We start from the raw sequence: 21,995 nt of genomic DNA, 5'->3' as shown, positions 1-21,995 counted from the left end.
CAGAATTCTGGTTAAAAGAGGGGTCCAAAGGTCCATCTGGACTTTGAAAAGGTCCACAGGGACACCGTCTGGGCCCGGTGCCTTCCCATTTTTACTTGCAGTCAGAGCCAAATTAATTTGCTTCAATGAGAACTGGTGGTCAATGGGATAGGGACTATCTGAATCCTCTTGGGATTTAGAATTCTGAGGGTTTGGGTCCTCTTGATTCACAGCCTTGGTATTAATTGCAAAAATCTTAGAAAAATGGTGAACCCAATCCTTTTCCTCTATTGCTACTTCTAATTTTGGATGGTCAGAATTGTTGGCTAGAAAGGGAGACTTAACCACTTTCCAGAACGCCACGGAATTTTTATGGGTACAGCTTTCATGGAGTTGAGCCCATAATTTGTTTTTTAGCTCATTTTTCCTGGTTTTTAGTACGGAATTATATATTTTTCTAAGAGTTGTTATCTCATTTGGGATCCTGACCGATTTCCTCAAGGCAGCTTTTAAGTTTGAATAGGCAGCCGTACACTCGTGATTGAACCATCCCTTCCTTTTCTTTGATGTGTGGTAAATTTCTATCCACAGCGCTTCATTAATCACGTTGATGATCTTATCAAAATTAGAAATAACTTCTATGTCTGTCGTATCTAGGGCAAGGCATTTCATAATGAAGGGGGAGGCCCTTTCTATCACTGTCTTTGTTATTTCTATGGGATCTACTTTCCCCCATTTCAACGCATATCCATTTAGCCTATTTAATTCCATGTTATTTTGTGCTAAAGTAGAGCCAAGGGTGTTTTTTGGGTTGTAAGACAATGGAAGAGAAATGCTGAGTGGATAATGGTCACTCAGCGCATTTATGTGTCTAGTAAATGTTATATTTTTAATCCTCTCCCCGTTTGAAACCAGAATGTAATCTATGGTTGTTTGGTATCCTCTCCCATGATATGTAGGGGCCAATAATGGGCTCTCGTTATTCAGATTATTTGCTTGAACCAGATCTAATTCAAACAAGGTTTCATTTAGATAATTACCTAGGGTAGAATTTCTAAAATGTGAGATGGAGTTTTCACTCTCGTCTAGGATACCACAGATGTTATTATTATCAGCGAGACATGGTCCTAGATTAAAATCCCCCCCCAAATAATTATCTCCTCCTTAGCTGTCTTTCTTCTTGTGGATAACAGTGTGGAGCGGATCGAGGATGCCAAGCTCACTGCCTCTATGTCTGGGAGATTGTTATAGTAGTTCACTATAAGGAAATTATCCCTTTTGCTTAAACGTAACCTAAGAATCTGAAAATTAGAATCCATTTTTATAGGGTCCACTCCCATTGCGTTAAGGAGGTTTGAGATATAGATGGTTAAGCCTCCTTTTGCCCTACCCAATGTGGATGGAGTGCCAGGTGTGAAGTAAGTTTTAAAACGCTCTATATGAATTGCGTCGAGGGTCCAAGTCTCCTGGAGCGCTATAATGTTGAACTTAGGATAAAAGGCCTCCCATTCATCATTTGATACCTTAGAGCGTTGTCCTGCTATGTTCCAGAATAGAACAGAGATACAGGATTTATTTCCCTTCCTATTGCATCCCACAGTGCCTATTATAGGTCTGATGGGAGATTCATGATTTAAATTTTGGTCGAAGACCGGAATACGTTGTGCCTGGTTTGACCCAGTGGTCTTAGACAATTGGTCAGTCGCTATGGACTGATTCTGTGTATATTTTGACTGGGAAAGAGAAACATTATAAATGGGACTTGGCTCGATGTTTACAGATGACGCACTGTGTGGGCTGTGGACAGTGTCCTTCTCTGTGCTCCGAAGATGGAGTCAGTCCACTCCCTCCATACCTGTTAAGACCGCATAGCGGTTATGAACAGGCATAAGAGAATCATCATGATATCGAAGAAGGGGCCTAAGTTTGATTACGGGTGTCATTAAGAATCTGGGATAAAAATAGGTTAATTCACGAGCTGTGATGCCATTACTACCATTCTCTGGGGGCCAACTTAGGATATATCTGTCTGCTCCAGGGTCTCTAAAATTAATTACAATGATGTCCCCCTTTAAATCTTTTGTTCTATGTCCCAACCAGGAAAGACGCCGAACATGTAGCACTTCTCCATTTATATGTGGCGGAAGGGGTCGATTTTGTCTAAGCCAAAATATGACTTTGTTTTTTAACTGGTAATGATCTTCTCTCTTACCTTCTTCTAGTGGTGGGACTCCCGTAAGAACTACGACAACCGGAACTGCTTCAGTTGGCAATTCTACTTTGTGCCTCTTGGATTGCATTACCTTAACAGGATTTTTATTGCCTTTCAGGTTTTGAATATTTCGTGGGAGGGTAGATTTCCCTCCTGCCTGGGCCTCTTTATCCCTGTTTTTAACATTTTGAGTTAATTTCTTAGGAGGCAGTGGTTTCAGAGGTTTTTAATTAATTTTTTTATTACTTTTTACTTCCTTTTGAACTACGGATTTTGGGGATGATACTAGCGTTGGGGGTACTAATGTAGGCTTTTGAAGGTCCTTTATTAATCCTTTATTTACCTCAATCGCTTGTTCCAAAATCCCCAACTGAGATGCTATTTTTTTCAGTCTCTCTATTAATGGTAATATAAGGGATCTGAGTAAATGTTCGATACTTCCCATTAAATCATTACTAGGTGTTTCTTTCACTGGGTGATGTGGTGGGGTAACTATAGCAGGTAGCGGAGGTACATTCAGTTGAGTGCTTCTTAAAGTGCCAGAATCAATCTGGATAGTCTTACTTCTGTGTGGTCCACTCCTCCTCTTTCTCCTTTTTTTGGGGGATGGGCCTTGAGCTCGAGAACATTTAGGGCCCGATGTACGTAATTCTAATTTACCACTTCTAAAATACTGAATCATACCGATTCGGTATTTAAGAAGTGGTAAATTAGAGGAGGGGAAATGTAGGTAATTCTGAATCGGTAAATACCGAATCTGTAAGATTCGGTATTTACCGATTCTGTAAATACTGAATCGGTATCCCCCATTGATTCCTATGGGCCTTGAAGCCCATAGGAATCTATGTGGAATACCGAATCAGTATTTACCGATTTGGTAATTACCTATTCTTGCAAGTGTGCAGGGGGTGTCACTTTGACACCCTATAGCACCCCAATTACAGGCTTGTGTGCCATGTGGCACACATACATGCCCTAAGGGCATCATGTCTGTGTGTCACATGGCACATGTGTGCATGCCCAGATGGGCATGCACACCTGGATTCGGTATTTTACCACCCAATTGGATTGGGAGGTAAAATACCGATTCTGGAATGTCTGTGGGACTCAGAAGAGTCCCACCTACATCAGGAACATACCGAATCGGAAAAAATGCCGAATCGGTATTTTACCGATTCGGTAAAGTTACCGAATCAGTAAAATAGGGCCCCTACATCACAAATGACCATTTACCGGTCGGTAACGGCCGAAATCGGCCGTTACCGGTCGGTAAATGGCCACCTACATCTGGCCCTTAGTTTTTTAAATATTTTTTCTTTGAACAGTCTCCACTATTGGTAAAGGTGTATCTACTAGAACTTCTACTTCTTGTATTGAGTTAGAAAAGGAAGCAGAAACATTTAAGTTCAGTTCACTATTTGTAGTGAGTGGAGAAATTATATCTTGTAGAAGTAGTGGAATACTGTCATTGCTAGATACATCAAGCCCCTCTCTTTCAGTGCGATTCCTAGTGTGTGGTAAAGTTGCTAGCTGTATCGGGCCTAAAGATGAGCGCTTGTTTTTAATGAGCTCAATAGAGCGACGTCGCTCAGCGCGTCGCTCAGCAAGAGCGATTTCCCTTTCAATTCCTGAGGTGGCCCTAATAGCATAATCATCTAGAGGTCCTCTATTTACCCCTCCTACCAATGAGGATTTTCCCTTTGGAAGATGTGAAGTCATAATGCGTACTAAGGATTGTTGGAAACCGATTAAACTACACTAAACCTTACTGGTAAAGTTCATCAATTGAATACACAGTCTAGATTTCCCAGAAGGCTGCTTAGTAGATGGAAAAAGAAATGACTGCTTACTGTAATGTAGCCCAAATAATACAAATAGTCCTGAACGAAGATTACAAATCAGGGGGGGGGGGTGGCCCGGTCCACTCTCCTCAGGCCTCTGAGGGCCACAGAGGGCCCGCTCTTTGCCCAGGCTTCGCCCGGCGTCCCGCGAGGCGGGGCTTACAATGTTTTTATGCGCCTCCTGGCGCGGTTTGCTGAGGCGCGCGCCGCATGGGCAGATGGGATTTGTAGTCCCCAGCCCGCTCTCCACTCGGCGGCCGCGCTGCAATGATGGTGAGAAGCAGCGAGGTGGCGGGAGGCGGAAAGGCGACCCCGGTGGCTGTGCAACAAGGGCACAAAGTCTACAGGCAACAGGTCAGTCCCAGCAAGGATCGACAAAAGTTCCCCGCTCAGCAGGGGCTTACGATGTTTTTATGCGCCTCCTGGCGCGGTTTGCTGAGGCGCAGGCCGCATGGGCAGATGGGATTTGACGTCCCCAGCCCGCTCTCCACTCTGCGGCAGCACTGCAATGATGGTGAGAAGCAGCGAGGTGGCGGGAGGCGGGAAGGCGATCCCGGTGGCTGAGCAACAAGGGCGCAAAGTCTACAGGCAACAGGTCAGTCCCAGCAAGGATCGACAAAAGTTCCAAAAATAGGAGCACAATCTGAGGGGTGAGTCCTAACTCAGCAGGGAATAGGATCACTGCCAGAGGGGTGAGTCCTCAATCAGCAGGGAATAGGATCACAGAGGGGTGAGGTCTCAGTCAGCAAAGAATAGATCACAGTCAGAGGGGTGAGTCCTCACTCAGCAGGGAATAGGATCACAGTCAGAGGGGTGAGTCCTCACTCAGCAGGGAATAGGATCACAGTCAGAGGGGTGAGGTCTCAGTCAGCAGAGAATAGGACCACAGTCAGAGGGTTGAGTCCTAACTCAGTAGGGAATGAGACCACAGTCGGAAGGGTGATTGCTCACTCAGCAGGTAATAGGATCACAGTCAGAGGGGTGCGTTCTCACTCAGCAGGGAATAGGAACACAGTCAGAGGGGTGAGGTCTCACTCAGCAGAGAATATGACCACAGTCACAGGGGTGAGTCCTCACTCAGCAGGGAATAGTACCACAGTTAGAGGGGTGAGTCCTCACTCAGCAGGGAAGGGGACCCCAGTCGGAAGGGTGACTCCTCACTCAGCAGGGAAGAAGACCCCAGTCGGAAGGGTGAGTCCTCACTCAGCAGGGAACAGGATCACAGTCAGAGGAGTGAGGTCTCAGTCAGCAGAGAATAGAACCACAGTCAGAGGGGTGAGATCTCGGTCACCAGAAAGTAGGACCACAGTCGGAGGGGTGAGTCCTCACTCAGAAAAGAATAGGACCACAGTGAGAGGGGTGGGTCCTCACTCAGCAAGAATAGGATCACAGTCAGAGGGGTGAGTCCTCACTCAGCAGGGAATAGGATCACAGTCAGAGGGGTGAGTCCTCCCTCAGCAGAGAATAGGACCCCAGTCTTAGGGGTGAGTGCTCACTCAGCAGGAAATAGGATCACAGTCAGAGGGGTGAGGTCTAAGTTAGCAGAGAATAGGACCAAAGTCAGAGGGGTGAGTGCTCACTCAGCAGAAAATAGGACCACAGTCAGAAGGGTGAGTCGTCACTCAGCAGGGAATAGGATCACAGTCAGAGGAGTGAGGTCTCAGTCAGCAGAGAATAGGATCACAGTCGAAGGGGTGAGTCCTCACTCAGCAGGGAATAGGATCACAGTCAGAGGGTTGAAGTCTCAGTCAGTAGAGAATAGGACCACAGTCACAGGGGTGAGTCCTCACTGCAGGGAACAGGATCACAATCAGAGGGGTGAGTCCACACTCAGCAGAGAATAAGGACTACAGTCGGACGGGTGAGTCCTCGCTCAGCAGGGAAAAGGATCACAGTCAGAGGGTTGCGGTATAGGTCAGCAGAGAATATGACCACAGTCAGAGGGGTGAGTCCTCACTCAGCAGGGAATAGGATCAGAGTCAGAGTGGTGAGTCCTCACTCAGCAGGGAATAGGACCACAGTCAGAGGAGTGAGTCCTCACTCAGCAGGGAATAGGACCACAGTCAGAGGAGTGAGTCCTCACTCAGCAGGGAATAGGACCCCAGTCGGAAGGGTGAGTTCTCACTCTGTAGGGAATAGGATCACAGTCAGAGGAGTGAGGTCTCAGACAGCAGAGAATAGGATCACAGTCAGAGTGGCGAGTCCTCACTCAGCAGGGAATAGGACCACAGTCAGAGGAGTGAGTCCTCACTCAGCAGGGAATAGGACCCCAGTCGGAAGGGTGAGTTCTCACTCTGTAGGGAATAGGATCTCAGTCAGCAGAGAATAGGATCACAGTCGAGGGGTGAGTCCTCACTCAGCAGAAAATAGGACCACAGTCAGAGGGTTGACGTCTCAGTCAGCAGAGAATAGGACCGCAGTCAGAGGGGTGAGTCCTCACTCAGCAGAGAATAGGACCGCAGTCAGAGGGGTGAGTCCTCACTCAGGAGGGAATAGGATCACAGTCAGAGGGGTGAGTTCTCACTCAGCAGAGAATATGACCACAGTCGGATGGGTGAGTCCTCACTCATGAGAATAAGACCACAGTCAGAGGGGTGAATCCTCACTCATGAGAATAAGACCACAGTCAGAGAGGTGAGGTCTGAGTCAGCAGAGAATAGGATCACAGTCAGAGGCGTGAGGTCTCACTCAGCAGAGAATATGACCACAGTCAGAGGGGTGAGACCTCGGTCACCAGCGAATAGGACCACAGTCGGAGGAGTGAGTCCTCACTCAGCAGAGAATAGGACCACAGTGCGAGGGATGAGTCCTCACTCAGCAGGGAATAGGATCACAGTCTGAGGAGTGAGTCCTCACTCAGCCGAGAATAGGACCACAGTCAGAGGGGTGAGTCCTCACTCAGCAGAGAATAGAACCACAGTCAGAGGGGTGAGATCTCGGTCACCAGAGAATAGGACCACAGTCGGAGGAGTAAGTCCTCACTCAGCAATGAATAGAACCGCAGACAGAGTGGTGAGTCCTCACTCAGCAGGGAATAAGATCACAGTCAGAGGGTTGAGGTCTCAGTCCGTAGAGAACAGATCACAGTCAGAGGGGTGAGTCCTCACTCAGCAGAGAATAGAACCACAGTCAGAGGGGTGAGTCCTCACTCAGCAGGGAATAGGATCACAGTCAGCGGGGTGAGGTCTCAGTCAGCAGAGAATATGACCACAGTCACAGGGGTGAGTGCTCACTCAGCAGGGAATAGGAACCCAGTCAGAGGGGTGAGTCCTCCCTCAGCAGAGAATAAGACCACCGTCAATGGGGTGAGTCCTCACTCAGAAGGGAATAGGATCACAGTCAGAGGGGTGGGGACTCAGTCAGCAGAGAATAGGACCACAGTCAGAGGGGTGAGTCCTCACTCAGCAGGGAATAGTACCACAGTCAGAGGGGTGAGTCCTCACTCAGCAGGGAATAGGATCACAGTCAGAGGGGCGAGTCCTCACTCACCAGGAAATAGGATCACAGTAAGAGGGGTGAGGTCTCAGTCAGCAGAGAATATGACCACAGTCACAGGGGTGAGTTCTCTATCTGCAGGGAACAGGATCACAATCAGAGGGTGAGTCCTCACTCAGCAGAGAAAAGGACCACAGTCAGAGGGGTGAGTCCCCACTCGGCAGGGAATAGGATCACAGTCAGAGGGGCGAGTTTTCACTCAGCAGAGAATAGGACCACAGTCAGAGGGGCGAGTTTTCACTCAGCAGAGAATAGGATCGCAGTCGCAGGGGTGTGCTCTCACTCAGCAGAGAATAGGACCACAGTCAGAGGGGTGAGTCCTCACTCAGCAGAGAATAGGACCACAGTCGGAGGGGTGAGTCCCCACTCGGCAGGGAATAGGATCACAGTCAGAGGGGTGAGTCCTCACTCAGCAGAGAATAGGACCACAGTCGGAGGGGTGAGGTCTCACTCAGCAGAGAATATGACCACAGTCAGAGGGGTGAGATCTCGGTCACCAGAGAATAGGACCACAGTCGGAGGAGTGAGTCCTCACTCAGCCGAGAATAGGACCACTGTCAGAGGGTTGATTACTCACGCAGCAGAGACTGCATGACGCATAAAGCTTTGCACTTCAATAACCCAGCTACCTGGCCCAAAAGCTAGAAAAATCAGCGAGTAGCAGATCATCATGAAGCGCATTCACCTTGTTGCTGAAACCCCAACGTACTCACAAAAAGAAAACAGATGCCAGAGCATTGTCGGCTATTGCACCCAAGATATGAAACTCTTTACCAACGGATGTTCTCCTCATCTCCTCTACCTCCTCCTTCAAAAAAGAAGCCAAATCTTTTCTACTGACAACGTTTTTACCTTTAGACAATATAACGGTCATATTGAAAATGTATAGTCAGCAAACTTCTATGGGGTTTATCCCCTCCTATTACTGTCTTTACTGAAAACCAACCCACGTTATAATGTTATACTATATGATTTGTTTGATTCTCACGCATGTATTTTCTTTTTTGTTTTTCTCTAACCTCAGTCCAAATGTTACATTAGCCCCTTGCATGTATACCCATAAGAGGCACGTTCGCGCTATACAAAACTTTATAAATAAATAAAAGGGCACTAAGCGATTATAAACATCGCAACAAAGACTATCGGGTGGACAATCAGCTCTTTGTGGGGTTCTTTGGAGCAAAGAAGGGAAAGGCAGTGCAGAAAAGGACCATCTCCAGATGGATTGTTCTCTGCACGTAAACTCCTGCAGTCTTATGGGCTTATTACACAAGAATGAATGCTGCTACCACTGAGCTAGAGTGCGGAGTAGCTGTCCTGTCCATTTGTCACAGGGCTTTGTGGGCATCTGTTCATACTTTCTTGAAACACTACTGCCTCAACAGTCAGGTTCGTCGAGAGGGGCCTTTTGTTTGTTCGACCCTGCAGGACTTTTTGATCTGAGACAGTTACCAGACCCACCACCTGGGGGTGCTATTTGGAACCTATTCACTCGGTGAGGAATCTGCATTTAGAAGTATCCATTAGAAGAACAAGTTACTTACCTCCGGGAACGATCTTTGTGGTGGGTACTCGATCTAAACGCAGATTCCCCACCGACCCTACTGTCTCCCCTTTCGGTGAACTGGACTCTCTTCCATCTAAAAAAGTCCCAATCTAGAAACCTACACACTGGTCTTGCTAAAGGGCTCTGCGTCTGAGGGCTCAGACAGCCTAAGAAACTAACTGAGGTCAGCGTGCATGGGTGGCGCTTATATGTGGCTCTACTCCGCCCTTTCAGAGCCGAACAACGTCAACACGGAACTCTACAAAACCACCTATTGGTGTGCAGGAGCACTGCTTTAGTCTGCTGATCCAGTCTGACGCCTAGGGAATATTCACAAGGTGAGGAATCCGCGGTTAGATATATAGTATCCTCTAGAAAAATTGTTACCTAAGTTAAGTAACTTGTGCATCTCAACCCCAGAACTCTTGTGCCCATGGTCTAGATGATATTAATATTGTTGAGCAATTCAGGTGCAGAACTTGTGGGTCTCTCCTTGTTTTCACGTTTGTATTATACTTTTTCATTATCCATCCGGGGCCTGGTCCACGCTGCATGAAGGAATATAAAACTGCTATGATAAATAAGTCAACTCCATGAGATATTCTTATAGCTCACCAGATATTGACAGTCAGTAAAAGGTCTTGAAACACGCAGAGATCAGTTCTCAATCATTGGCAGCGACACTGGGACAGCTGTGTTCAGGAATGCCACTAATGACATTTGGAGATGAATGCCTAATACCCTAAAATTGATTTTTTATATTTTTTTCTTCCCTTCAGGAGTTGGCAGAATACGAAAAATCTCCAGAACACATCAAAATTACAGAAGAAAGTGAGTACATTATTTTTAATTTGGGCATGCAAGGATATCAAGGAAAGCGTTACTTTCATGTGTTGACTTCTTTACTCCTACCTTGTAGGCTTACTCTTGCAAAAGTATCAAGGAATATGTTACTTTCATGTGGTGACTTCTTTACTCTTACCTTGCAGGCTTACTCCTGCAAAAGTATCAAGGAATATGTTACTTTCATGTGGTGACTTCTTTACTCCTACCTTGTAGGCTTTACTACTGCAGGGATATCAAGGAATGTGTTACTTTCATGTGGTGACTTCTTTACTCCTACCTTGCAGGCTTACTCCTGCAAAAGTATCAAGGAAATTGTTACTTTCATGTGGTGACTTATTTACTCCTACCTTGAGGGCTCACTCCAGTGCCAACCCTGTAGGTAACTGTTTGGGGTAGTACAAACATTCCACAAGCGTAGGTTATAAGGAGGCTTTATTTGAGCATCCACACACCAAGAGCAAGGTAGTACAACTGACCAGAACCCTCCATAGAACTTAGAAAATAAGTTGAGCATAAACATCATGGCACCATGTTACCGGGTTAGAGGAACTCTCGGAGACAGTAAATGGTTTTAACCCGGCTTTTATAGTCTGTAATAGGGTAAGGTCGTTTCTGGTTCCTTGTCAGGAGATAGACGTCCTCTCAGAAGGGGTTTTCCTTTCTTCCTCCACTCCAGGGTGGCTGGGCGATGCGCTGAATCGTTGGCCTCCTGGCTCTGTCGCACACAATAAGACTTGTCTCTGCTGGCTTCCTCTGTCAGCGGCCCTTCCTCGTCTTGCTCGACAACTCCTCCACGCTCGTGTTCTCCTTCGGGTGTCGAACACACCTCCCTGTCCTTGCTTCCGGGTTTTGGTCCTTCTGACCCTGTGACGTCTAAGGGGGCAGGGCCTTCCACAAATATCGTTTCTCTCCAGGGTTCCGGACTGGCCTCCCTTGTGACACACCAACCACCCGGATTCTCCCGATTGGGGAGAGGGAGCCGAGAGAGAAAGTCTGCATTAACATTATCGGTTCCCTTCCGATAACAGACGGTAAAGTAAAAGGGTTGCAGCGATAAAAACCATTTCAAGACTCTGGGATTCCGGGAGATGTTCTGGCTCATCCACTTAAGGGGAGCGTGGTCTGTGTAGAGGGTAAAAGGATGTCCTTCCACATAATATCTTAACTTGTCCACTGCCCACTTGATCGCGAGGCATTCTTTCTCAATGGTTGGATATTTTAACTCCTGAGGGAACAGTTTCCTACTTATATAGAGTATATGGTATTCTACCCCCTCAGGTGTTAGCTGAGACAGGACCGCCTCCACCCTATAGTCTGACGCACCAGTGTGTAGGATGAAGGGATGGGTGAAGTCGGGAAAAGTTAAGAACAGACTAGTACTGATGGCTCTTTTGAGGGAATTGAACGCACTCCACACTGCAGGGGTAGGGGAATTATAGGTGGTTGTTTTGGACACTTTTTTTAGCGTGTCTGTTAGAGGGGCTGCTATCTCTGAGAAAGCTGGGATAAATCGGCGATAATATCCGATAAGGCCTAAGAAGGCCCTCATTTCTTTCTTATTCTGGGGAACGGGAGTTTCTGCAATTGCTCGTACCTTCTCTATCTGCGGTTCAATGAGTCAGTGACCTAGAATATACCCCAGATATTTCACCTTCTGATAGCCAATGCGCGTCTTCTTTGAGTTCACGTGAAGGCCAGCCTCTTCCAAGGACCCTGAATGGTTTGTAGATGCTTAAGGTGGCTTTCCCAGGATGGACTAAAGATTATGATGTCATCTAGGTACGTGGAGCTGAAAGACTGGTGGTCCCATAGCACATCATTAATGAGGCGCTGAAACGTTGCAGGCGCTCAATGTAGACTGAAGGGGAGCACATTGAACTCATAGAGCCCGTCAGGAGTTACGAATGCCGTCTTTTTCCGGTCTTCCTCTTTTAAAGGCACTTGCCAGTAACCTTTGGTTAGGTCTAACGTACTTATATATTTGGCTTCTCCGAGTTTCTCTATGAGCTCGTCGATGCGGGGTATCGGGTAGGCATCAAAAGATGATATATGATTTAAGGCCCGAAAGTCCATACAAAACATTGTACTCCCATCAGGTTTAGGAACCATCACTATTGGTGAGGACCACTCACTCCTGGATGGTCTTATCACCCCCAGACGCAACATCTCCTGCACTTCTCTATGTACGTACGCCCTTTTAGCGGCGGGTATCCGATATGGCCGCTGTTTCACCACAGCCCCAGTCGGGGTCTCTATTCGGTGTTCAATTATTGAGGTCTTCCCAGGGAGATCAGCAAATAAGGGGGAAAAAGGAAGCAGAGCTTTCTGCATATCATCTTGTTCTTGTTTTCTAAGTTCATCGTTTATCACTAGCATCTCTAGTGTTGACGTAGAGGGTGAGCAGCCTTTACAACGCGGGCATTACCACGCGCTGCCATTACTACGCTACTTTTACAACGCTGTTGGATAGGGAATAGTTTAATTTTCTATTCCAACTCCTTCCCTACTGTAACGTGGGCTGGAGTTGGAATAGAAAATTAAACTATTACACTATCCAGCGTTTACAGCGCAAGTCGTTGTACTGGCACGTTTGGTAATAGCCTGCGTTGTAGTGTCATACAACCATATGATAGATCTGGTTTTTCTGGCCAGAGAACTGGACCTTATAGCTCGTTTTTTCTACTGTTCCAGTCACCTTATATGGCCCCATCCATTCTGCCTGAAATGTTTTTGTACTATAAGGAAGCAAGACTAGAGCCCAATCATCCACTTCTAGTTTTCTCCAGCGCTTTCCCTTATCATAGATTTTCTTTTGTCTCTCTTGGCTCTTCTCCAAGTTGGAATAGGCCAGCTCTCTTATTTTGCCCAGTTGATTTTTCAAGGTTTTGCTATATTCCAGGACAGTGCGATCTTCTCCAGCTTCTACGGTTTCCAAAGCTTCCTTGGTCATCTCGAGGCGTGTTCGTGGTTGGCGGCTGTTCAACAGCTAAAATGACGAACATCTGAGACTACTTTGTGTTTGCCCGCTGATGACATAAAGGGCTGAGGGCAGTGTACGGTCCCACTACGTCCCGTTCACTGACAGCATCGTTTTGAGGATGGACTTGAGCGTGCCATTGTAGCGCTCAACCAGTCCATCGGTTTGCGGGTGGTAATCTGATGTTTTAATGTGACGGAGGTCTAACACTTTACATACTGCCCACATTAGCCTGGAGACGAAGGGCGTGCCCTGGTCAGTCAAGATCTCCCTAGGGAGCCCTACCCGGGAAAACAGTTCGATTAGCTTCTCAGCTATGGCTCGGGATGTAGGGGCCTTCATGGGAAAAGCTTCAGGGAACCTGGTGGCGTTGTCTACGATGACCAGTGCATACATATTACCTTTCCTGGTTCTAGGTAGGGGCCCTATTAAGTCCATCCCCACCCTTTCAAACGGGGTGCCTATTATCGAGAGAGGTTGCAGGGGTACAGCGGGTGGACGATGAGTATTCCTCTGGCATACATCACAGGATTGGTAATGGATCTTGATGTATGTCTTTATATATTCCTGGCCACTAAAAGTGCCTCAATACATTTTGAGTCGTTTATTCGCTCCCTATGTGTCCAGCTAGCAGATGTGTATGGGCATAGAACATGATTTGGTTCCTAAAACAGCCTGGTATGATTCACTGCTAGGTCGCAGTTTCTTCTCCACCCTTATCGCAGATCCTCAGGAAGATTTGCCTGGCTCCCAGGGTGGCAGCCGGGGTTGAGCTCTGGCGAATGTAACCGCCATTTCCACGGCTTGTTCTGTTGTTAAACCTGGGTGCTGCCGCAGCCACTTCTGGGTATTATATGGCAGCGCCTCCAAGAATTTCTCCAAATACATTTTGTCCATAATTTCTTCTTTGGAGGACACTGCCAGGGTGAGCCATTTGTTAGCGGTCATTTTCAAACGAAAAAACAAAGTCTTTGGGTTTTCCCCTGGGGTACCTCTCTCCTTTCTAAACCTTAGGCGATAGGCCTCTGAATCTAGGCCCAGGTGGTGTAGGATGATTGTTTTAATGGTGGCGTAGGGGGCATTCCCCAAGGCGTTGGCCACCTGATATGCCGCCTGAGCCTCCGCAGTCAAAAGGGGTGCAAGAAAAAACTGCCACTTCTCCAGGGGCCAACCGCAACATGTGCAGCCCTCTCAAAGTTCAATAAGAACGAGTCGGGATCTTCTCAGGGTATGTATTTTTGTAGGGATATACCCGAGGGACTGGGATGGGGGCCTCGGGGTTTCCGGTAGGGGTTTGTCGAAGGCTCTAGTATCATTTTCTGCAGCCCCTCGATTTGGGCGGAAATCGTGGATTTGAAAGTTTCTCTGTCAGCTTGGGCGGAGGTCAACTGTTGCTCAACGGCCCATCCTAGTTGCTCTTGGCCTTTCACTAGGTGCTGCATCAGGTCTTCCATCTTTTCGGTACAGATGGCTGCCTCTATGCCCGCATTAGCCACCAGTGTTAGCAGGTTAGAGGAACTCTCGGAGACATTAAATGGTTTTAACCAGGCTTTTATTGGCTTTAACAGTTTCTTTCGCCTAGGGCTGAGTCTGTAATGGGGTAACGTTGTTTCTGGTTCCTTGTCGTGAAATAGACGTCCCCTCAGAAGGGGTTTTCCTTTCTTTCTCCACTCCAGTGTGCTCACAGGGAAGTCGCCGGCCCGGAATACAAAAAAAACAAAAGACTTCGATTTAGTCAGAGGTCTCACTCCAATCAGTGGTAGGGTAGGGTAGTGAGGAGTTTTGATCAAAAATAGGGAGGAGGAATAGGTGTCTAGTCAGTTCCCCAGGATAGATACGCTTATCAGAAATGGACTAGGACACCTGTAACTACGTTACACAAGATTGCATAGAAAACCCTCATAAACGCTATATTTTGTGCTGTGCGGTTTATCTTGGTTCTCTGCCCCACATAGACGTTGTGGCATTTATCATCGGGTGATCTATTGTGCTACATGCCAGCCTCAAGCCTGAGGTCAACTCTGGAGTAGCGTAGCAGTGTCCAGAGATATGTATAGGTACCACCACACAAGAAGGTTAATACTAAAAAACAGACCAACATCCAAGTGACTACTTTATTCCTAAACGGATGTGATTTGTTATTAAAAATAACACTGGGTAAACTGTTAGATCAAGCAACTGGATCCTCGTATATAACTTAAAACACACAGTCAACATGTTTCTGCTCCTTATTGCCCAGCCGGGTCTGTGGAGCATTCGTCAGGACAAACGGATTAAAATGATACTCACACCTTTTGTGCAGTATGTCACGGGTTGTAATTGTACCCCCCGTAGTTTTAATTCAAGGTTTAATTTACCTTGTTGGTAGTGATTATTTATGTCCTTGGGGGAATGGACATTTGGGTCCCAGGCCGCAATGGAAGGCGTGTTCCACGTCTGGTGCTGGTGCTGGCGCTGGCGCTGTTTTAAGTGATATACCCAGAAAATAGCATCTTCAGTCGGCACTGACGACCCGGCATGCCGACTGAAGACGCTATTTTCTGGGTTAGACAATTTGCTAAACTGAAAAATACAGAGTTACGCTGTATGTCCAATTTCTAGCTGTTCCAAAATCGTTCATTGGAAGGTTTTCTCCATATACCAGACTAAAGATTTCATTCAACCAACTGGAGACTCAGGTCCTTGCCGTCCACCTAAATTTGAAAAATATCCCTCTTGGAAATTTCAGGGAGTTTCTCTCAGCAATGAAATGTTCTGTCCTGATCATGGTCTACATGACGACTGCATATTAGACCGAAACGTCGACACCTCCATCATCTCCAAAAACGTTGCGCTGTCACCAACTTACGACCATTGTCTGTTAATTATTTTTGGTTGTTTGTCATACCTACCAGGAGTTGATGTGTTAACTGTGAACTGAAGTGTCATTTTCATCTATACCTCTGTTCTCAGTTTTTGCTTTAATTCATTTCTGTTTATCCGTCTCCCAAGATGTAAATTTGTTTCTTCATCACCAAATATAAAAACTTTTTCAGAAATGTAACTTACTATCTCTGTGTGTTCTCCTTTCCTTCTGTGGATTGATTCCATTTAACGATTAAGCGTGATATTCTGTTGATACACTTGAGTTTGTTACATATGTACGACTCATAACTAGGATTTATTGGTTTAAAAAAATAAGTCCCTTGTAGCATATTGGACCTGTTTCTGGGCTGCTCTCATTGGTGCCATTTTGGTCTTCATCCAGTGACCATGCCACTCACTCTCAGGCCCGATGTGGGGCACACAAGAGCAGCAGAATGCACCACACACTTCTATAATTCTAGGTGCAATTTCACCAAGATGATTTGTTCTGAGCAGCTCCACGTTTGGCAGTTATGGCTGGCACTATCCTCAAGGCAGACTCGTTCCTGTACAGGTACTTCCAGAAAACCTCTTTCTCCTGGCCAAGCAGAATCCTCTTCCAAGCAGATTCACAGCTCCTGCAGCAGATTTCTGTAGATTCCCCTAAGGTGATGTCCCCTGTCCCTTGGCGAGCTGGCTCTCAAGAAAATCAGCCTTGGATCTCAGAACATTTCTCCAACACACTGTAGGGTGTTGCATACACTGGCCAGTAAGTAGCTTGGGGAACATGGCTGCAAGTTCCAGGCCTTCTCTTATGCTTCCTTCCTATACAAGGTTTGTGTATGCCACATATGCCACTGTCAAAAAACATTTAACAATGAAAGTATTGAATGAATGAATATGCTTTTTTAAAGCACATGACTACCAGAAGGCCTCCCAGCGCTGGAAGTAGAGTCATCACTGTGCTACAGTCCGGTATCATGGAAATAGAAAAGTTTTCAGGAGTTTGCGAAAGGACAGATAGTTGTCCTTCAGGCGAATGTTGTTAGGAAGCTGGTTCCAATATGTTGCTGCGGTGTATGCAAACATGCGTCCATCACTACGAGATTTGTTTATCCTGGGGACAACTGCTAGATGTTTATTCTTGGAGCGCAGAGATCTTTTGGGATAATAGGGGGAGATGATAGATCAAAGGATTGGAGAGCCCTTAGCCGAGAGAGTCCTATGGACAATGCACATTGCCTTAAACTGAATTTGTTCCACCACTGGAAGACAATGGAGAGAGGCAATGTGTGGTCTTGCAGATTACCGGTTATGAATCTGCATAAGAAGACGTGCTTCGCAATTTTGTACCGTTTGTAATTTTTTAATAGTTGAGCATGGAGAACCTAAATAGAGCACATTGGCATAGTCAAGTCTAGAAAGGATTAGGGCTTGAACCAACAGTCTCCTCGCATTGAAAGGCAGTAGGGGGAGAATTTTTCTGATCATCTTCAAGATCCCATAGCAGGTACCTGTCACCCTCTGTGCTTGCTCCTTAAAATTTAGGTTATGGTCCAGCCAAACACCAAGGCTTTTAATCTGATCTTTGGGGGAGGCATAATTCCTAGGCAGCTGGGCTAGAGTAGGTTGTCATCCAGGGTGGAGGTTTTGCCCAGAAATATCAGCTCTGTTTTTGTTTAGAACCGTGCAGCAGTCACTTGGAAACTGGCTTGGTGTATGTATGTATGTATGTATTCCAGTTTTGTATAGCGCAAAACACTGTCACCCAAAGGGTATCCTGGCGCTTTGACTGACAAACTAGCACACGGTCATAAAGATCACACTACTCTAGGAAAGAGATGAGTTTTTAGATTTCTCTTAAAAAGAGGGAGTTCGCTCATGCTCCTCAGATGGAGCGGGAGAGAGTTCCAAAGACTGGCGGCAGCGAAGCTGAAGGAACGGCCGCCCATCCTTGACCTTTGAAACCTGGGAACCGTAACCAGGTAAGCGGAAGAGGAGCGCAAGGTATGTGGAACAGTGTACCAGGAGAAAAGATTCTGCAGCATGGCAGGACCCTGCCCATGCAGCGCCCTAAAGACCAAGCATGAGGCTTTGAAAAGGATCCGCTGTTGGACCGGTAACCAATGAAGGTCACGTAGCGCCGCAGTGGATGAAGCAGAACGCGGACGGGACAAAGCTAGCTTAGCCGCCATGTTTGAATCCGTTGTAGCTTGCCGACCAAGTTCTTCGGTGCACCCAAAAGCAATGCGTTGCAATAGTCCAACCTGCTTAGTATGATCCCCCGTACCGCCTCAGATCTAGCCGGGACTGGGAGCATAGGAAGGACTTTGCGCAGCATGCGAAGCAGTAGCATACAAGTGGCAACGGTCTTGTTGGCAAAGCTATCCAGTTGAAGATTGGGCTCAAACATGACTCCCAGATTTCGCACAGAGTCCGCTGCTGTCCCTGATCCGGGAAAAAAGGAAGGCCAGAAATCCTCTGGCAGTGAGCGTGGAACACGGTCAGTGGAACAGTACAGCACCTCTCTTTTAGACCTGGTGAACTGGAGTGAATTGGAACACAACCAGTCTGCTGTGGCTGACATACAGCGATGAAAGGTCTCCAACGCAACCGTCTCTCCACCCTCCAGCAAAAAGATCAATTGGGTGTCATCGGCATAGTTAAATACCGAGATACCAAAAGTGCCAATAAGATGGATAAGTATTGGGCTGATGGCAGAGCCCTGGGGCACCCCCTGCCCAACCTTCCGCACGCCAGATCTAAAAGGGGGCAAGGCCACCACTTGCTGTCTATTATGGAGGTATGAGACTAGCCAGTCTCTAGCCAGCCCTGTTACTCCAGCCTCCTCCAGTCTCCTGATGAGAATCGGATGGCTAACCGTGTCGAACGCGGCCGACATGTCGAGCAGCACCAAAAACGCTGCTAGCCCAGTGTCGACTCGCGAACGAAGTTTGTCCAACACGACCACCAGAGCCGACTCCGTCCCATGCACTGGGCGGAACCCAAACTGGGCCACGTCCAGATAGTTGTTAGCTTCCAGGTATCTGGACAGGGACTGGTTAACCACCTTCTCCATGATTTTAACCGGAAAAGGGAGGAGTGAAATGGGCCTATAATTCTCCGGGCAAGTGGGGTCTAAGGTAGGCTTCTTCAAGAGGGGGGACACCACTGCTGTTTTCCAACAATCCGGGACCAGGGCAGATTCAAAAGACTGAAGGCAGATGGAATGCAAGGGGAGGAAGAGTTCCCTATGAAAGAGCTTCCAAAATTTATGAGGAAGCGGGTCCATAGGAGAACCCGAGGACACCGTCAGTGCCCGTCAGCAAAAATCGTCGAAATTTGGGACAGAAAAACTGCTCAACCGAGGCAGAGCCAGCAGAGCTTCTAAGTCATCCAGGGTAGATGGTACATCCCGGGGTGGCCGGGCTGGGGGTCCAATGGAGTAAGGCCGCTCAATATGGTAGCTATCTTAGCTTCAAATGCGGCTGCCAAAGAGTCGCATAAGGCCTGGGTAAGTGTAATATACTGTAGTATACTGCTTCGGGCTGGCATAACTACCTGGGGTGATCTGTATAAGGTCGGGCTCTTCATTGCTCATGACATCATGTTTGTGGGTGGGAAGTCATTGCCACTGGATGTTTTCTCACATCTCAAACTGAGACATGAAGTCAAGAGTGCCACCCCTGATTTTCCACAAGAGCCTTTTACTCACAGCACATCACACACGCTACTGACCTTCAAAGGACCTAAACACTTAAGGACCGCCAGACTGCAGGGGTGCGGCAGTGGCAGTCCAGCATCTGCTACACTGGCGATTCAATCGCCCCATTATGAGTTGGGTGGTCGAACCACCCTGGGACTGCCAATGCCGCCAGGTAACCACCATTCCCTGGTGTTTCTGCAGCCGTAAGAGGCTGCAATATGCTTGGTGGGACTGCAGTGTACCCACCAAGCACATTATGAGTTTCCTCTCCACCGGGTGTGTCATGGAAGTTTCTCATCCAGGTACACCGTGATGGAGACATAACAAAGGGGGCCCTGTGCACACGGGGGGCCTAACATGTGCCCCCCTGTGTGCAAGCACACCAGTTCTTGCACACCATGCCGTGCAGGAATCTTGTGGTCAGTCCAAAAGGCACCGTCTACTTTGAAAGAGGCTCCACAGTGGGAACGCCATGCCGCTCGCTTGCCAGATCACTTTTGAGTTGTAATCTGGCATGCGGTGAGTCTCGGCAGTGCAGGGGTGTGGGGGTGGCGTACTGCTTGCTCTCGCACCACGAAACTCGTAATACACCCCTTAGTGTCCCTCGTATACTGCATGGCACAGAAAGAAAGAGCTGATGTCAGTGGAGGTTCTAGTGAGCATTGGGATCAAGAGCTGGGAACCCCCTTACTGATGAGCAGTGGCTTTACTGTTGTAATTCCTCTCTTGGCAGGAAATTATAGCACAGGAAAAGAGATTGGCAAAATATTTGATTGGATGGACATATAGATGTTGCTTATTAAGCCCACTCTTCTAGGAGATTGTTGTTTCTCTGAAAATTGTAGATTAAAGAATATGAACCCCATAATTTGACATCCTTCGTACGTATGCACTCTGCCAACTGCTTCCTGCACCCATTGCTCAGTGGGAGGTAAGACTGTGAACTAGACCACTAATCTACCTGTGTAATCCCTTCCAGGTTAGGAAATCCCTTTCCAGGGCAATCCAGACAACAGGAGTATTTGAGTCTCCAGCCTTGCAACTTCCTGTTGCGTTCTATCACTTTCTGTTCTAGTTTGGCACCCCATGTCCTGTTCAGATGCTTTTGCTATTTTTACCCTTATTTGGTCCATCCTGTTAACAGGGGCCTGTGGATGGATAGTTAATTTGTTTGTGCGATCATTTGTTCTGTCTTGTTAACTGTGATTCAGAGTTCATGGCTGCGATCAGCGTTATGGGTTTTTTGGGCTGTCCACTTGTGCACAGAAGGATTCTTATAAGCAGATAAATGCGCGGTGGACCCATTAATGTTTCACTCTTTTCTTGCACAATGCCAGTCACATTTCCACCTCCTCTTCAGCATTTCACCACTGAGCCAGCTTTAGTCTTATCTTAGGTTGCAAAAGATATTTACATTTGGGACCCCTTTCTTATCATCAATTAGACTCCATGGTTAACCGATTATCCACAGTTTTTGGCCTCATTCATAGCCATATCTGCGAGAGGCAACCACGCAGAGTGCCTAGTCAGGTAAGTTCACTTTACGGAAGAGTTATAGCGCCGACTCCTCATACCAGACGCTTTCAACAGTTAGTCGCTGAAGCAGCGTGGAACGGTGGCTCCTCAGCGGCTCCTTTTATCAGGGTTTGCACAAGTTCTTGATGCTTGAGCGCTCGTGGTTAGTACACCTGCTGCTCATAACTACCCTTACCAACCTGACTTTGTAGATTGAAGCTCAGCAAAGATAACAAGGATCTGAGTGTAGAGGATGGGTTCGTTGATCGTATTGTCCCACCACCTCCACTGAGACGGGATCTCCCTCTCCGGCCGAAGAACCCCTGCAAGCAGTTGAAGTCAAAGATCATTTATCTACAGAAGAGAAAGAACAATGGTCTTTACCTTACTGTAATCAGTCTGGCCATTCTGCGAGGGAGTTCTCTAAGCAGTCAGGGATTGGAGAAACTCCCATAAGCTGGCAGACCTAGGATGAGAAAAAAGACTAATTCCCATCTTTCACTTGCAAAGCTCATTGTTATTCACAAGGCATGCTTCTAGAGTCTTAAGGTCCTGTGAACATACATGCCTTGCGGCTTTGGTGACCTCGGGGTGTTTATGGAGCAAAGGAACATCAAATATCCTTTTTTTTTAAAAAAAAAAATTTTATTGAAAGTTCATGACAATAGCATATCAAATACATAGGAGAGAACACTCACGGTGAGAGGGAAAAGGAAAAGGAAAAGACCCCCAGCGAGTGCTTCTTCTCTGTCACAGAGGAGGCCAACTGGTCAGAGGAGGATGACGAGCTACATAGCTCAGATATTGATGGCAGCAATCCGGAAACAGAGAGCGATAGTGAGGTAGGGTTACCATCATCTATTATAAAAAATTTGCCCCCTCAAAGAGACCACACAGCACTGACTTGGGACCACTCTCCTACAACATCCCTTCAAGGGAATCCTAACCCGGCGACGGGCAACGTAAGGCACAATGAGCCCTCACAGTTGTCAATGATGACGATGATGGAATCAATTCACCAAGGAATAACTGCT

The 21,995-nt window shown here is 47.1% G+C and overlaps 1 protein-coding gene across 1 annotated transcript in view; it reads left to right on the top strand.

Annotated features, from left to right (window-relative positions):
* Nucleotides 1–21,995, top strand: part of LOC147678699 (thialysine N-epsilon-acetyltransferase-like) — a 97,577-nt gene that overhangs the window by 3,060 nt on the left and 72,522 nt on the right. The window contains exon 2 of the mRNA XM_086946626.1: nt 9,853–9,904. Coding sequence (XP_086802752.1) covers nt 9,853–9,904 — 52 coding nt within the window. The remainder of the gene's footprint in view (nt 1–9,852; nt 9,905–21,995) is intronic.

Source organism: Lissotriton vulgaris, chromosome 12, assembly GCF_964263255.1.
Source record: "Lissotriton vulgaris chromosome 12, aLisVul1.2, whole genome shotgun sequence".
Taxonomy (NCBI): Eukaryota; Metazoa; Chordata; class Amphibia; order Caudata; family Salamandridae; genus Lissotriton; species Lissotriton vulgaris.
This window is presented reverse-complemented; position numbering and strand designations above follow the sequence as displayed.